The 18,062-nt window shown below is 34.5% G+C and overlaps 2 protein-coding genes across 2 annotated transcripts; both read right to left on the bottom strand.

The window, feature by feature from the left end:
* Window positions 1–2,683: 2,683 nt before the first annotated feature.
* On the bottom strand, window positions 2,684–4,242 carry LOC131017348 (26S proteasome non-ATPase regulatory subunit 13 homolog A-like). The gene is made up of 3 exons (XM_057946067.1): window positions 3,968–4,242; window positions 3,361–3,441; window positions 2,684–2,966 (listed from the first exon to the last, which is right to left on the bottom strand). The coding sequence occupies exons 1-3, from the start codon at window positions 4,118–4,120 to the stop codon at window positions 2,937–2,939; spliced, it is 264 nt and encodes an 87-aa protein (XP_057802050.1). The 5' UTR covers window positions 4,121–4,242; the 3' UTR covers window positions 2,684–2,936.
* Window positions 4,243–13,981: 9,739 nt separating this feature from the next.
* On the bottom strand, window positions 13,982–17,036 carry LOC131017347 (uncharacterized). The gene is made up of 3 exons (XM_057946065.1): window positions 16,786–17,036; window positions 15,816–16,007; window positions 13,982–14,741 (listed from the first exon to the last, which is right to left on the bottom strand). The coding sequence occupies exons 1-3, from the start codon at window positions 16,843–16,845 to the stop codon at window positions 14,514–14,516; spliced, it is 480 nt and encodes a 159-aa protein (XP_057802048.1). The 5' UTR covers window positions 16,846–17,036; the 3' UTR covers window positions 13,982–14,513.
* Window positions 17,037–18,062: the final 1,026 nt, after the last annotated feature.

Here is an 18,062-nt window from a genome sequence, read left to right as displayed (position 1 = left end):
TAAACAAATCTGAGGAGCAACTTCCATATATGAACTAAGGTTGCATCAGCGAAGACAAATCATGATAAATCTTGATTGCATGAACGATATATTAACCCGAAACCTAATCTGGTCTAGCAACCTCAAATTCTGGAGGTTGTTCCACGTACACTTTCATCAGTGAGCACTCCATTGAGAAATGCACACTTGATCCAGCAGTAGTCATTTCACCTGTTTTCTTTGGGGCATCGTCCTGATTAATCATACTCTTTGTATCTGCTTCACTCTGAGTCTCCTCCTCCTCGAGAGCATCGCCTTGAAGTATCTTCTCCCCTTTGCTAGACAATGTCTGCCAAAGGTTGAAGTTGCCCGTAGCGTGGACTCCTCTGTGAGACCGAGGAAATACTCTCCCGCATCATCACAGTTATCCAGTTTTATCATGGACTGGGTGGGTCAACACTTCTTTTATATAAGAACCTGAAAAAGATGTAAGGATTTATTTTTTGAAGACTTTACCGATGAAATCCTCGACGATAACAGACAACACATACGTGTTGCATTTGTAAGAGAATGGCTGCTCATCTCCGTCGTCCAAGAGCCTCTCTTGAGAGCTACAACTTGGATTTCTACAATTAATGATTTTATCGCAATCTATTTATTAAAAAACATTTTCAACATCAGCCGCCTTGAATTGTACGCCGAGGTAGGATAACATTGGAGCTAACTCATCTACTTCCTCATTGCACACTGTACCTTTGGGTTTAATTCGGCCGGTTCGCATGTTAGACCAAGCGACTACCACTTGGACCATGCACGTTACATTTGTCTTCTCCTTGTCAGCCTTTCTTTCTTTCATAAAACTATGTATGCGATTACAATTGTTTGTGGTCAGTTAATGTTTCTGAACTTCTTTAAAGAGGCACCATAAACCATGCACCCCATTGTGATCTTCCCTTGGGACTTAACAGAAATGACATAAGAAGTCATGGTGTTAAGAAGTCTTCTGAAATCATTCCGGTCGTCCTCGGATTCTATCGTCATTTGTTCAATCAGTTCAGTCATTAATTTCAGAGAAACGGTCTGCCCTGTATCACAATTTTTACCATACTTTTTACAAAGGTTTACAAAATAGGTTGGCAAAGTTGAAACTCTTTCCTCATCATAGACTTCTCCTTCACAGGGTAATCATGTGAGGTACGCGATTTCCTTAGCGCACATTTTAAGATGACGGCCTTTAATAAGGAGCGCATCTGTCTTGCTATCATACAAATCCACTAGTGCTTCAAAAAACACCAGATTATTCTTCTTCTTTATCGGTGTTCCAATTAATTTATAGATATCTGATTCCTTACAGATCACTTTCTTCTCATTGGCATTATTAACAAAGCCATCAGCCTCACAAATTCTTGCTAACCTAGATAAATTATATCCGCATTCGAAGTTTTGCTGATCTGAAATCAAGAATTTTGACATCCTTAGTTAAAATATTCATATATTTTGCATATATGGATATCAAAATTCTTGATTTCAGATCAGTAAAACTTCGAATGCAGATCTAATTTATCTAGGTTATCAAGAATTTGTGAGGCTGATGACTTTGTTAATGCCAATGAAAAGAAAGATATCGGTAAGGAATCGAATATCTATAAATTAATTGGAGCACCGATAAAAAAGAAGAATAATATGGTGCTTTTTGAAGCATTAGTGGATTTGTATGATAGCAAGACAGAGACGCTCCTTATTAAAGGCCGTCATCTTAAAATGTGCGCTGAGGAAATCGCGTACCTCACAAGATTACCATGTGAAGGAGAAGTCTATGATGAGGAAAGAGTTTCAACCTTGCCAACCTATTTTGTAAACCTTTGTAAAAAGTATGGTAAAGATTATGATGCAGGGCTAACTGTTTCTCTGAAATTAATGACTGAACTAATTGAACAAATGACCATAGAATCCGAGGACAACCATAATGATTTCAGAAGATTTCTTAACACCATGACTTCTTTTGTCCTTTCTGTTAAGTCCCAAGGGAAGATTCCAATGGGGTGCATGGTTTATGGTGCCTCTTTAAAAAAGTTCAGAAACATTAACTGGCCACAAACAATTTGTAACGGCATACATAGTTTTATGAAAGAAATAAAGGTTGACAAGGAGAAGACAAATGTAACGCGCATGGTCCAAGTGGTAGACGCTTGGTTCAACATGCGAACCGGCCGAATTAAACCCAAAGGTACAATGTGCAATGAGGAAGGAGATGAGTTAGCTCCAATGTTATCCTACCTCGGCGTACAACTCAAGGCGGCTGATGTTGAAAATGTTTTTCAACAAATAGATTGCGATAAAATCATTAATTGTAGAAATCCAAGTTGTAGCTCTCAAGAGAGGCTCTTGGACGACGGAGATGAGCAACCATTCTCTTACAAATGCAGCACGTATGTGTTGTCTGTTGTCGTCGAGGATTTCATAGGTAAAGTCTTCAAAAAACAAATCCTTACATCTTTTTCTTTTCTTATTATTAATCCACCAGTGTATTTTAAGGTTCTTATATAAAAAAAAGTGTTGACCTAGTCCATGATAAAACTGGGCAACTGTGATGATGCGGGAAAGCATTTCCTCGGTCTCACAGAGGAGTCCATGCTACTGACAACTTCAACCAGATAAGGTTTAGGAACAACATTTGCAGATAAAAAGCTTTCGATGGACGACTGCATAAAGAATTTTGCTAGATATATATCAAAGCAATTCCTTTTATGCAACACAGTTTGTAAAACAGCAATGAGTTTCCTAATTAACCTGAAGATAATCTCCATCAAACAGAAAATGTTGATCTATTCCAGAAGCTTTTTCTCATTATGGACGAATATTGGTTGCCTACTCAGAGCAGCTCCCTGGACACGGCAAAGTTCTTGATAACGAACTCAATCGCCAGAGTTGAATGCTTCCAGAATATGATATAGCCACTAAAAAATAGTCCCTAGAAGACTTTTAATCTGCAAAAGTTGCAGGGGAAAACAGATCCTATTTGCTGAGTCATTGATCAAATGAAAAGACAACATAAAAGCTATCGAAATCTCAAAACACAGAATTGCTTTTCTATATGAATCATTTAGCTGCAAGCTAATGGACTCTCCCAAACTAATCGGTTCGTGGTTTTAGTTGTAATATTGGAGAAGTTTCTTTGCCATTTTATCTTTTTGTTAACATTTAGGAGTTAGGACTGCACGAAAAAAAGGAGCTTAGCATCCAAATCCTCCTATTGTTTTGTAACAACATTAGACAATATCCATTGACATTGACGACCATCGTATTTGATTGAAATAGTTAGAAAGTAATTCAGACACAAAGGAAAGAAAACTCAGATGCTGCCACAGGTCAATGACTTACAACTGGACGTGCAAGAAGTTCGCCAAAATTGTAGATGCTTTTGCCCAACAATGCTGACAGGGATAAATCAAACGCCAAGTCCTACAAAAGAAAAAATCAGCTTAACGAAAATAATGAATTGCTCTTACTTACACTTCCAAATTGGCTATCCCTGAGCCAGCAACATTAAATAACGATTATCAGAATACAGAAAAAGCAGGGGAGGAACAGATAACATAATGCAACATTAAAGCAACATTTCGAAATGCAATGACCAAAGAATGAAATACTGATAACATAATGTATAAATGCGACAACCAAAAGATTTTTATTAATAATGCAACAAGTAGAGGAACAGAATGTAATTTCTAGTTTTGAAGTTCGTAATCCATATTCACTAAACAGTGCGTGTTTCTTCAGTAACCAACTGATCCATTAAAAGATTAAAAACAAAACCTTCATGGCTAAAATTAACAGAATTGAAATCCCTAGGTCCTAAACCCTAGACCAAAAAACTCCACACAAACCACGAATGCTCAAAACATGGAAAATGATCCAACTCCAACACAAACAAAATACGCGTAGCAGAAAATGAAAATTGTGAGTTTCGCATAGGTAATTTTGGTACCCGAAATACGGCGAGGACGACGAATTGCTCGAGCTCGAGGGTGAGCTGGTGCCGTAGCTTACGCTGGTAGAGATCCGAAAGCGCGGCGTACCAATCGGAAAGCTCCGGGTTCGCATTGCGCAGCGACTCCAAATACTGCAGAGCCGCCGCCATTGAATCTCTGCAGTCTGTGAATTCCGCTGCTCTGTTAACGGAAAATTGGAAAGGCTTTATCAGTTTAATTTCGAACAGAAGAGAATTTTAAACGGAGGAGGTTTAAATGCATATGTGCTAACGTAAAAAAGTCTGTGTGTAACTGTGTATAGTATTGATCATTCTTAATTACTTTAGGGAAATTCAAATTTATTAAAATTTTAAATAAGAAATAATCAATCTCTTAACAAAATGTCTTGATCCTTTCTCCAAGGAGTCTTGAATTAAATTATTATTTGAGTTCGCAATTTGTCATAAGTTGCATGTCAATTTTCAACATTGCAGAAGTAACGCTAACCTGGATTTTAACACTAAAAGTCGAAATGAATATAGAAAAAAATAACAAGAATTAAAAAGATATCGTTTTGCTTTTAAGATAAAATAACATTTTCATTCTATAGCTATTAAGGACAAATTGGTTTCTATGAAGCTAGAAATTGACCATCAGAATCTCTTTTATTAATTTTGTGACAATTCGTGTATTTAATTGTAATAATCTATTTTATTAAAAAGGTTAATCGCTTATGATCTACACTGTAATTTACCTACCAAATTATTACTCTTCCCGTCTTATTTGATCTAGTTCTTTTGAACAAATTACTTAAGAGTAAGTGTTTATTGTTTAACACAATTTGACCTAGTTTTTGGCCAAATTAATTAAAAGTAAATTGTTTATTGTATAAAGTCTTATGTCCACCTGTTTAAAATTTATTTATAATATAAATAACATATATTTAATTTTTATTATGTAATTAACTGCCTTTATTTTTGCCAAAAATAGATAACGTCAAGTCGAATGAAATCGTCCGATAAAAAATGCAGATCAAGTCAAGCTGAGAAGGGGTGATCAATGATATTAGAATTACTTATCTTAAAAATAATAGTACTACTTTTACATAATTTTACCATTCCAACATGAATTTGTAACTATTTCAATTATAACATTAACGACTTTGTGATTACAATACACTCGTTTTTATCCCGAAAAACACTATCTGACATGCCATTGAATATTTTAACGTTCACACTCCAATTCATTTTATCCCCAAAAACATATCTGACAAGTCATTGAATACTAGTACGTATTCTCGTCCGTGCGATGCACGGCAAGCATCGAAATTAAACGATATATATAATGTTACGAAAATGGATTCAAAGGAATTTGGGCCAACTTTGGAGGAAGGAATGGTTGAAGAAGTCAACAAAAGTGGCTGAAGAATCATTCTTACTATTTTTTATCATAGGTGTGTTTGACCTTTTTCATTTTTAGCTATTTTCTTTTATCTTTATTTTTCAAGAAAAGTTTTAGTATTTGTACCGAGTGGCTTGGAGAAGGGGCCAAGTAATGAAATCTGATTTCCTATCTTTTTCTTCTCTCTATTCCCTTCCCCGTTCTTCTCTTATTCCTTCTATTGTTCGATCAACAAATACAAATTAGATACAGTAATCAATTCGCACATACAGGTTTTGCTTCTCTTTAGCAATTCTTGGGCAATCATGGCTGATGGAACTCGATTGAAGGAGATACAGGAAGCGCAGAAACGACTGGATCATATCCTGCAGACAGAAACTATGATGAGAACAACTACTCAGGAAAAAATACAAGAGCAGATATCCAACATCGAAAACAAGGTAGACCAAAAAATGTTGGGGATCGACAAAAAGTGTGAGCATCTCTCGAACACTCTGGCCGAGATCAAATTACAGTTGCTGAATCTGAACAAGGGAGGTGGTGAGCGGTCAATTCTGGGTGAAAACCCTTTTGCTTCAAAAACAGGAGGTAGTGGGTTTAAATCCTCAGCTTTTTCTTCAAAATTTAAAAATGATTATTCACATAATGGCTCTGGAAATTCATTACACAAGGTGGATTTTCCAAAGTTTAATGGATCTAATCCGAGAGCATGGATCATCAAGTGTAATAGCTATTTTAAGCTCACTTCAGCCTTGAGTGATGAACACATGGTTCAAATGGCTATACATAATTTTGAGGGTAAAGCTCTACAGTGGTTCCAGAATTTTGGTAATGAGAATATCATGGATATTTCATGGGAGCAGTTTCTACAAGTGGTGGCAGCTCGGTTTGAGGATTTGAATGAAGGTAAAATCGTGATGGAATTTAAAAACCTTAAGCAAACAGGCACCTATGTCGATTATGTGGATAAATTTGAGGAGTTGAGGTCTTGTTTATTGCTTAGCAACAGTATGAACTATTTTGAGGACTACTTTGTGGCTAGCTTCATTAGTGGCCTTACTGATGAAATGCAGGGGTTTATGTTGTTATTTAAACCAAAATCTCTACAAGAAGCTATTGAAATTGGGCAGAGGCAACTCTTCACATTGGATGCTCTGTCTAAAAGGGTTAGACCGGCTCCTAAGGCCTTCCAAAACGTGAGTACTGGGTATAAGAGACCAGAGGGTACTGTGGTACACAAACCAAATACCCCCAACAGCACTAAGACACAAGTGAAGCTACTAACTAGTGCTGAGATGGCAGCAAGGAGGGAGAAGGGTTTATGTTACAACTATGATGAGCAGTTTGCACCAGGGCATAAGTGCAAACATAGGATTTTCTATACTACCATGGATGAAGACCAGGAATTTTGCCATCTTCAAAATAATGGAGATGAAGTGGAGTTCATCACTGGGGAACTGGAACATGTTGAAGAAATCCATATGACTATGAATGCCATAATGGGGAATACCAACTCTAAGACTATGAGAGTTATTGGGGAATCTAAGGGAAGGAAGTTAAAGATTCTTTTGGATACAGGGAGCACCCTCAGTTTTCTACAAGAGGGGGTAGCTAAGGAGTTAGGGGTGGCAGTGATGCATGAGAGACCAATCCTGGTCAAAGTAGCTAATGGGCAGAAACTTACTAGTACTAAGGTAGCCCCAGATTTTTCTTGGGAGGTACAAGGCCAACAATTCACTTTTTCACCTAGAATTTTGGCTAATGAAGGGTATGATCTAATTTTGGGTAGTGATTGGTTGGAATTTTGTACACCTATCTTATTGGATTACAAGGGAATGACATTTTCAGTCTTCTCAGGAGGGAGAAAGGTAAAACTTAAAGCTATTAGGATGCAGCACAATTTCAACATATTAGCTGCCAGAGCTTATTCCAAATGGTACACTATCATATGGAAGATATAGAAGAGATGTACCTTGTAACATCTGATTCTATAGCAGGTATCTCTGAGTCCCCAGCTGAACTGACCCAATTATTGGAGGAATTCAGTGATATATTTACAGAGCCCCAGTGCCTTCCACCTGAAAGGAATGTTGAGCATCAAATTTTGCTGAAACCAGGTAGCATACCAAAACATCAATACCCTTATAGGACTAATCATAGTCATAAGGATGAAATTGAGAAAATTGTTCAAGAATTATTAAGCTCTGGAATTATTCAGCACAGTCAAAGTCCTTTTGCCTCTCCAGTTATACTTGTTAAGAAAAAAGATGGCACCTGGAGGATGTGTGTAGACTACAGGTATCTAAATTCTCTCACAATAAAGCATGATTACCCTATACCTTTGATTGATGAACTGTTGGATGAACTACATGGCTCTAAGTTCTTCTCCAAACTGGATTTAAGGTCAGGGTATTTTCAGATTCGAATGAAGGCTGAGGATAAGTATCTAACTGCTTTTAGCACACATCATGGTCATTTTGAATTCTTAGTGATGCCTTTTGGCTTATGTAATGCCTCGGCCACTTTTCAATATCTCATGAATCAAGTATTTCAACCATGTTTGAGGAAGTTTGTGCTTGTCTTTTTTGATGATATACTGGTGTACGGCAAATTTTGGGAAGAACATATGCAGCATCTGAGGACAGTCTTAACGATCCTCAGGACAAATACCTTGTATGCCAAGAAAAGTAAATGTCAGTTTGGTCAACAAAGAGTGGAATACTTAGGCCATGTCATTACAGAGGATGGGGTTTCCACTGACCCTGAGAAGGTTATTAACATGAAAGAGTGGCCACTTCCTGCTACTCTTAAGCAACTAAGAGGGTTCTTGGGCTTAACTGGCTATTACAGAAAATTTATTAGGAGCTATGGTATTATCAGTAAACCTCTTACTGATATGCTCAAAAAAGAGAGTTTCAGGTGGACAGCTGAAGCTACCAAGGCTTTTGAGGAGCTAAAAACAGCCATGACTACTGCACCTGTTTTGGCATTACCGAATTTTAGTCAGCCTTTCATATTGGAAACAGATGCTAGTGGAAAGGGTGTTGGCGCTGTATTAATGCAAAATAAGAGGCCCATTGCCTTCATGAGTAGGGCACTTGGTCCTAGAAACCAAGCTCTGTCAGTTTATGAGAGGGAGTTTCTTGCTGTGATTATGGCTGTGCAAAAATGGAGAACATACCTACAGGGGAATAAGTTTATTATACGAACTGATCAGCAATCCCTTAGACACTTACTGGATCAGAGGGTAATGAACCCTGTTCAGCAACGGTGGTTGACCAAACTTTTGGGGCTGGATTATGAAATCCAGTATAAAAAGGGGGTGGAAAACAAGGCGGCTGATGCTTTGTCTAGATACCCACTGGATAACGAGAGTTGTTTTGCTATCACAACAGTGGTGCCCTTATGGATGCAAAGGGTACAACAAAGTTATGCTGGTGATTCTTATTTTTCTCAGCTTTTGGCTACTAAACTAGTTGATCCCTCTGCTCATCCTAACTTTAGTGTGGTTGCTGGAATTCTCAAGTTCAAAGGCGGGGTTGTTATTGGATCTGCCACGAATCTCAGGCAGATTATACTAAGTGAGGTGCATGACACACCTTTCAGGGGGCATTCCGGTGTGCATGCTACTTATACCAGGTTGAAAGGGTTCTTCTACTGGCCCCATATGAAGACTGATGTGGAATCTCTAATAAAAGAATGCGATATTTGTCAGAGGAACAAGGCTGATCACTCTTCTTATTCGGGGTTACTACAACCCTTACCCATTCCAGATAAGGTCTGGACTCATATTTCAATGGACTTTGTTGAGGGTCTGCCTAAGTCAGCGGGTAAAAATGTGATCTTGGTAGTAGTGGACAGGTTGAGTAAGTATGGTCATTTCCTAGCTCTATCTCATCATTTTTCTGCCTAGTCGGTTGCCAAGCTCTTCCTGGATAACATCTACAAATTACATGGCCCACCGATCAGTATTGTATCTGACCGTGATAAGGTTTTACACTAGCTTATTTTGGCGAGAGTTGTTCAAATCGATTGGTACTCGGCTGGACATGTCCACGGCGTATCATCCTCAGTCGGATGGACAGACGGAAAGGCTTAACCAGTGTCTGGAATCGTATCTACGTTGTATGGTGGGTGCCCATCCTAAACAATGGGCAAAGTGGCTTCCTTTGGCTGAATACTGGTATAATACCAATTTTCACAGTGGTCTCAAACTTACTCCCTACCAGGCTCTCTATGGTATCCCTCCTCCCCATACAGGATTAGGAGCTTATTTAAATACTTCAAACCAGGAGGTCAAGGAGTGGCTGTCTCAAAGGCAACATACCGTCCACATTCTTAAAGAAAATTTACAACAGGCTCAAGCTCGAATGAAGTTTTTTGCAGATAGAAAAAGAAGCGAGCGTACCTTCGAAGCTGGGGAATTTGTGTATCTCAAGCTTCAACCTTTCCGCCAAAATTCGGTCTCCATGAGGAAAAACTTGAAGTTGGCTGCTAGGTATTATGGTCCATACGAGATCCTGGAAAAAATTGGAAACGTCGCTTATAAATTAGGGCTCCCCGAGTCCTCCAAGGTTCATCCCGTATTTCATGTCTCGCTGCTGAAGAAATGTTTATCAAAAAAACATTATTCCTTCTACTGAGTTAGCGGATCTAGACGCAGAAGGGCATTTCAAGGTCTCACCTTTTTCAATTCTTGCTCGCCGTATTGTTACCAGAGACGGCAGGGAGGTTCCTCAAGCACTGGTTCAGTGGGCTCACGGTGACGAGGGGTCTTCTAGCTGGGAAGATGTTAAGCTACTCCGGCGCAAGTTTCCAGATTTTGATCCTTGCGGACAAGGATCTCCAAATGGAGGGAGTATTGTTACGAAAATGGATTCAAAGGAATTTGGGCCAACTTTGGAGGAAGGAATGGTTGAAGAAGTCAACAAAAGTGGCTGAAGAATCGTTCTTATTTTTTATCATAGGCGTGTTTGACCTTTTTCATTTTTAGCTATTTTCTTTTATCTTTATTTTCCAAGAAAAGTTTTAGTATTTGTACCGAGTGGCTTGGAGAAGGGGGCAAGTAATGAAATCTGATTTCCTATCTTTTTCTTCTCTCTATTCCCTTCCCTGTTCTTCTCTTATTCCTTCTATTGTTCGATCAACAAATACAAATTAGATACAGTAATCAATTCGCACATAAGTGGGTCCATTACATATAAATAAAATTAATAAATAAATATAAATATTAAAGAGAATAAAATATAAGCAAACGTTAAATACTACTCCTATGTTTTAAAAATAAAATAATCAACATCATTTACTCAATGAAAATTCAAATTTGAAAATGTAAAGTTTCGACTTTATATAAAATGTAATGATAATTATAGTTATTAAATAATTAAAAATTATTTGATAAAATTAGTATTACTATTATTATAGAATATTACAAGTCATAATAAATAAATTCTTTTTATACACAAACATAAATAACCAAATTATATTTGAAATTATATTTTTAATATATCTATAACCAATTATTCATCTACAAAGTTATATTAAAATTAATATAACATAAAAAAGAGAGTTATATAATGAACCAATATATTTTCCTTCACCTCTCTTATATTCTAAACTATTAAATCAAAATAATATGTAAAACACAAAACATGGTATCTACTTATTTTACCTTTTAAAATACAAAAATAAAAATAAATACTTATATAGAAACAAATTTAGTAGAAAAAAGTAAACATTTCATTATGGAGGGAGGGTTTAAAAAAATCGTTAAAGAGAGTAGGGAGGAAAGTTAAAAAAATTATTTTAAATTTTTAAGGAAAGTCAAAATAATTTATTTATTTTAAATTTACTTTTTATGATTCTGAAATTTTAAAAATTCTTAAAATTTCCATGAAATCGTAGCAAAAAAAGTTTCAAATATATCTATGAAATCAAACTTAAACATGTTATGCACAAAAAAGAAGATAAATTTTTTAACAAAAGATAAAAAAATATTGAAATGAAAAAATAAGTAAATGATATAACGAAAATTAAAAAAAAATATCAAATGAAAATAGATCATTTAAGAAAAAGAACTAAAATCAGAGAGATGAGAGAGAAGACAATTTAATTTGAAATTTTGAATTTTAATATCTTTATTATTTTAAATCTATGTTATATCTATTATATATGAAATTAAAGCTAATCTCATGATCTTTAATTTGATATGCATATTCAATATTTTATTGTTATTTAAATTACACGATTTTTAAAAAGAAAAAAAAAAGTGAAAAACAGTAAAAGAAAAAAAAATGGAACTTTAACTTTGGAAACAAAAAACTGCTAACCACATTTTGGTATAATTATTTTTGTTTAACACGTTTTGGTAGAATTGAATTGATATATAATAACCAAAATTTAAAAAATAACTAAATTTTAAATTACGGCGGGAAAAAATAGCCGTTAAACTACTCTTTTATATAATATATAGATTTTAACGTGCACACTCCATATGAGCGACATGCGCTGCGTAATATTAATCACGTGACAAATGAAGAAGAATTTTTGGAATATTGCTAAAATAATAAACGGAGTCGTCTTTAATTATGTTAAATTTTTGGAATTTTGTTAAAAACATTGAGTTGCAGCAATTTTAATTTCGACGTACGGAGAAGGTCAACGATGAGGCTTAATTATGTAAGTAACTAGTTGTGCCCCCGCGCTATGCGCGGAATCATACATATTATTTCTTCCGTTTTAATTCAATACACCATTTTTTATTATTTTGATATTTTAATTTAATAAGTTACTTTCTAAAATGAAAAATTATCACATAACAAACACCTTTTACTCAACTCATTATTCATATCAAATGTTATTATGACCCATAAATAATTGTCTCTCCTTTTACTTAATTTTTTTTTTCTATACTACTTTTTTTGATAAATGTACCTTCAAAAAAATATTTTTTCTCACTCATATTTTACTATAAACTATTAGTTTCTTAGCATCTGTGCGCAATCTCTGTGACCTATTAAATTGGGACGGATGAAGTATTTTTTTATACATAAATTTAAAAATAATTTAATTTTTATTATAACTTAATATTTATAATTTGTATTTAGTCACATTTACAATATATCTTTTATTATTAATTAATTTTCATGAAAATAATTATTTTTTTGAGGAATAATTATAAATCTTATATAGAGAATAATAAATTTGGTTGCATACAAATTTCAAAGAAAAACCATTCTTCGACTTTTTCATTCTATATTTATGTTGTGTGTGTTATTTGAAAAGGTGTATAAATATTCTTTATACACGCACATTTTTTATTATAAGAAAAAAATCGTATTATATTGTTGATTTTATATCTATTAATGATATAACAAAAATATAACACATTACTGATAATTTATCCCTTGACACCTAATTACTTTTAAAATAAAACATTTGCATGGTTATTTAGGTAAAAAGAAAATGATTTAAGAGTAATTAATTATAACTAATTTCTACAATATCTTTTGTTCAAAAATAACTTATCATTTGTGTATATATATATTTTTAAAACAAACATCCAAAGGGTGAGAGAATAGACACAGACTCCCAAAGTGATTTCAAATTAATTGTCCAAACTAAATTTTCATTAAAAAAAATACATTTTCTAACCTAAATAATAAATTTAAATCAATACAAAAACTTAATTACTAATGACACACTATTTACTTATAATAAATTAAGAATATTAAATTTACTGTCTATTAAATAAGTGAAAATTAAAGTACACAACTTGAAATTTTAAATTTTTTTTGGACCCATCAGTAAATTAAATAAAATTAATAGCCCCAACTTAACAATATTGAGCCCTAAAACTTTAAACTACATTAATGTTAAAAGTTCAATTTAAATACCCCAAATTAAATATTCATATTTTAAAGTATTGATTAAACATAACGTGCAAAAATAAAATTAAAAAAAAAACAAAAACTAATAAAAATGAATACAAACAATATATTAAAAAGGAAAATAGTGGAATCCCTAATACATATCTTTTATATCGCCGTTTTATGTGACTTCTTCTTCTACATCTCTTTATGCATGCATCTTCTGTCAATAATTCATCACTGAATATTTATTTATGCTTCGTCATCTTACATCTCCTTCTTTCCGTTATATTCATCATTCTATATTCTTCTTTGCTCTGCAGATTCATTTTTTATAAATCATTCTTCTTCTCATTTTAATTCTTCTCATTCATCATATTATATATGATAGAAAACGTGCAGTCTGTGAAGAAGAAGAAAATCAATCTACCATAACTCGTAAGTAATAGAAGAAGAAAATGAATGTGAAAGATTGGTTAATCTATGTCATCATGTATCTTCTTTTTTACATTAATCATTTGTCTGTTTGTGATACAAGTTGTGCCTATTTACATTGGAGATGTGAAAAGACATATATTCATTGGAAATAGGAACATGACCTCAAAAATTGAACAGCTTTCTTAAACAAAAAAATATTACTAATAAAAATAGGCATACATTTTGGCGGGAAATTTTAGATCCACAACTTTCCTTTAGTATAGTATATAGATTTGATTCATGTGTAGTTATGAGATCACATAAAGTTAGTGTGAAACTGATCCGAGATCGAATAAATTATTGTTATAAAATCATTATGAAATATACTTTAATCCGATTGCACAGAAAAAGAAAAGAAATCGTAACGCACAAAATCACGGCAACTATACCAAAGGACCTAACCAAGAAAGCAAATCGATAAAAGAGGCCACTCTCCACCTTCAAAAGGCCATTTGATCACCTCTCTTGTTTTTGCTGTTGAATTTCAGCCCACCACAGGCGCTCGTCGTGCTCGTAGAGGGCGCGATGTATGAACCTTTGAACTTACCGAGGGCAACAAAAATGCCTCATCGATCCCAAAGTCGAGCAACCGTGATGTGTGCTTGTGCCTCTGTAAACTCCTGAGCTGTCTGTAACTTGTAGCTTCAGATGCAGCAACCATTAATTGAGGCAGAAAATTTAGAGGCGTGTTTCGCATTGAAAAGTGACATGAAATGCGTGGAACTGATTGTGATATAAGGAAAGGGGAGAGGTTACTAGAGAAAAGATCATCGAGCCCTTTGTACAGCTATTCTGCAAAAGAGATTGTGAATTGTGATCAGTTGTCGCAGCTTTGTATTCCAGATGCATTGCACTCGTCGAGCAATTTTAGGATGTTGTGCTCCGGGGCACTGATTGAGGGCAGAATAACCGGCTTAGGAGCGGGCGGAGGTTTTCTCGGGAGAGTTTCGGGTTCGGTTGATGTTTCCTCCTGGATGGCCGGCGTCAGCGCATCACTTCTCCTTGGTACGACTGAAGATACTCTCTCCTTCCATATTCTTCCATCCTGATGATCAAGTCAGGGAGATAAAAGTTTAACATATCTCAATCAGAGAATCAACCTCAAAGTTGGATATATTGCATCCTTTTTTTAGTTGGGAAGAAAGTAAAACGGACTAAATACTCTACACCTCATAAATGTCTTATAACTGTTTTTTACAAAAAGTTGCATTTTGTTAGACTAAAACACCTAAGGTAAAAGAAGTAAACACAGATGGTCTTGTTTCCCACCTCTCTTCTATCCAAAATTATGATTACTTAATAAAGACACAAGATTCCATGAAAACCTCATGTAGAATTATTATTTTCTATATAGTGAGACAGATCCAGCTCCATGGGATTGTGGTGGTAAAAGTATTCAAGACTCTTGGTCATGGGAGCTTGATCAAAATTGAAGTATTACACAACAAGGAGAACGAGAAAGTTGGAATTTCATAGTATTACACAAGGAGAATGAGAAAGTATTACACAACAAGGAGCATGATCAAAATTGAAGTACCAACACATATTTGGTATTTGTTGCTCCTTGCTATGAACTGCTAAAAGTAATGTTGGAATAATTTTCTCAACTGAAAGAGTACTACTAGTAGCTTGGTTTCTCTATATGAAGGTAAAAAAGATACAATATTTAATCAACCAAATTGATCCACCGGGAAGAAGCCAACACGGAAATCATTCCATGGCATGCCCAGAAAATTACTAGTTGCGAGTTTACTGGTAATCAACAGGTTAAACACTAAAATATAAGAAGTATAGAAGGTCAAATAATAGCTCAAAACAATGCAAACAAGTGATGAACCAGACCCAAGAACCTACCCATATGAGACATGCTTCTGTAAAACTAAGTCAACAGCAATCAGCAGTAACCAAAAAGTTCTACATACACTAATTTAGTAAGAGTAGAATCCAGTTCACCTGCTCACACTCTCTTATCCATAACGATATGATAGAAAAAAGCAAGCATCCACACACAAAAAATAAAAATAAAAATCAGTGATAAAATCTTATGAACAAGCTCCTATAGGAGAAATCAGATTCTACAATTTGTTGGTCGATCACATTCTTGATATTTAGAGCTTACATTGAGAATTGATGGCTCTGGCAATGGGCATTGAACTGGTTGATCATTGTCAAGAGGCTCCGAGGGGCGCTCGACTGGCTTAAACTCGGTTGCAATTTCGATACCGTGGGGGACAGAAGATAGAGATGCAGCTTCTGATGCAATGGCAAGAGTTGTTGCCTCTGGTGCTGAAGGCAATGCTTCCCTTAGATCCTGTATGTCAACAAAAAAGAATCATCTCAAGCACAACAAGGTGTTGAACAAGTCCACGCATCCTTTTGAAAATAACTAAGTCACTCACAGTTATCATCGGATCATTTTTTTTGATCAGTAAAATTAAATTTTTATTGAGATGAAAAGCAAGGCACCAGGGATGCCAATCAAAACAAGAATGAAAGATTGAAACCCTTTGAGCACCACATGGTGAAAGGGATTCTCAACTCCAAAACTTTATAAACCTCATTCCAACTCCAAAGTCTACCCTTGATCTGTAAAACAAGTCTCTCGATATCCCAAATCTTTCCTTGAAAACGACTCTCGTTTCTTTTTTCCCAAAGCGTCCAAACCGTTCCCACCCATAACGCATTTAGCAATCTTCTTCCTTTCTTCTTTTTGGCAGCAGAGATGAAGGAAGTGTAGTGATGAAGAGTACCTCTAGGATTAAGTTATCATCAGATCATATGACAGTAGAATCGATTAAGTTGATCAATGTAGACTCGCAGGAAATCAAGTCCGATGAATCAGTGTTTAATAATTTAATCACAATATAATACCTAAATGCTGGGAATTAGGGTGAAGAAGCCCCTACTAGATAGCTCCTCGGTTCAGTTTAACTAAATTCATCAAGTAAGTAGAGGCATTAAGCTATGAATAACTGGAGATGAACACAAGCACTTTAAATAAGCAACTATTTTCAGAATCAAATCAATAGATGTAAACATAATTAGACATTAGTGTAAACACAAAAACTAGAGAGAGAGAGAGAGCTGACAATTGCACTTTGAGCGCGACGATGAGCACTCCTGGAAAACCTTGAGAAAATTCCGACCATATTTTTAGCTGAGTAAGCACGAAGCAAAATCGGAAGGGCTGCCTTCGGTGAGACGATCTGATGATTTGTAGCTTCGGCTCCGTCTTAAAACATTTCAGTTTCTCACACCATAACGTAGAGAGAGAGAGAGAAGACGATAAGTTTCCAAAAAGGAAATGGTAGTCGGGGGTTTATGTGGGAATGCATTCTGTCTCCAATTAAATATAGGTTCACACGAACACCCTACACAAATTAATGATGAAAAAGCAGAGACAAACTTTTTTTTTTTTTTTTTTTTTGAAGATTATCAGAGACAAACTTATTCTAGTCGAGTGGTACTGGATTATTCAACAACTGTTTATAGGTAAAAGTAGTTCAATAATGCAAAGTATACAATAGTTATTCTTAAATTATAGGAGTAGTAGTTCGATTTTTTTCTATTATAATATTTTAGTTCGAATTTAAAATTTATTATAAATATAGTTCGCATTTATTTATGTTGTTCACTTAATCTATTAAGATTATTGTATTAAAATTATTTAACTTTTTTTCTTTTTTTTGCTATCTTAACTATTTTCAATTCAAATTTAGTGTTGTAGTAGTAGCCTAAAATAATATGTGTTCGCTGATTTCGCTATTTTTACAAATCAATATTTTTTTAATAACGGGTGGATTTGGACACATAAGATTTCAGATAGTTGATTCAACATTATGTTTGTCCGAAAAATGAGTGGAATAGCGAAATGAGAAAATAATAATAATAAATTTTAATACATATTTTAAAATTGACATGCAAAATATATAAGATTTTTTTAAAAGTTCAAATTTATATACAAGTATAAAATAAGAAATAGAAAACATTTTCAATGCATATATCGACTTTGAAGGAATAAAATGTCATGTGCAGTGTCTTTGCGTAAGGAGACCGCTCTTTTTATGTTTGATTATTACATTTAAAAATGTAATGTTTGTTGGCAAAGTTGACATTAATGGCATATCAGGTGGGGGGAAACATTTTGTCGCATAGATATTTTTTATGTATCGACTGCTATAATAATTATTACTAGTATCTTTCTTTCCCAAATAAATAAATAAATTTAGTATCTTTCATTTCAATATTTTAATTTTAAATTTATTTTTTTATTTTGATTACATTGTATATATATGTTATCCTTGTTGTATATACATGTTTAAACATACTGAAAATAATTTGAATGTTGTTTTAGTTGGCGTTTATT

Source organism: Salvia miltiorrhiza, chromosome 3 (genome assembly GCF_028751815.1).
Source record: "Salvia miltiorrhiza cultivar Shanhuang (shh) chromosome 3, IMPLAD_Smil_shh, whole genome shotgun sequence".
Taxonomy (NCBI): Eukaryota; Viridiplantae; Streptophyta; class Magnoliopsida; order Lamiales; family Lamiaceae; genus Salvia; species Salvia miltiorrhiza.
The sequence above is the reverse complement of the archived record's forward strand: the minus strand, read 5'-3'. Positions and strand labels throughout refer to the sequence as shown.

Coding starts and splice junctions, on each gene's coding strand:
- LOC131017348 (XM_057946067.1), bottom strand. CDS start 4,120: ATGGCGGCGGCTCTGCAGTATTTGGAGTCGCTGCGCAATGCGAACCCG. Junction 3,442..3,967: donor TCGTCCTCGCCGTATTTCGG/GTACCAAAATTA, acceptor TTTCTTTTGTAG/GACTTGGCGTTTGATTTATC. Junction 2,967..3,360: donor AACTTCTTGCACGTCCAGTT/GTAAGTCATTGA, acceptor CAACTTTTGCAG/ATTAAAAGTCTTCTAGGGAC.
- LOC131017347 (XM_057946065.1), bottom strand. CDS start 16,845: ATGGTCGGAATTTTCTCAAGGTTTTCCAGGAGTGCTCATCGTCGCGCT. Junction 16,008..16,785: donor GTCGCGCTCAAAGTGCAATT/GTCAGCTCTCTC, acceptor GTTGACATACAG/GATCTAAGGGAAGCATTGCC. Junction 14,742..15,815: donor CAGAGCCATCAATTCTCAAT/GTAAGCTCTAAA, acceptor CTTGATCATCAG/GATGGAAGAATATGGAAGGA.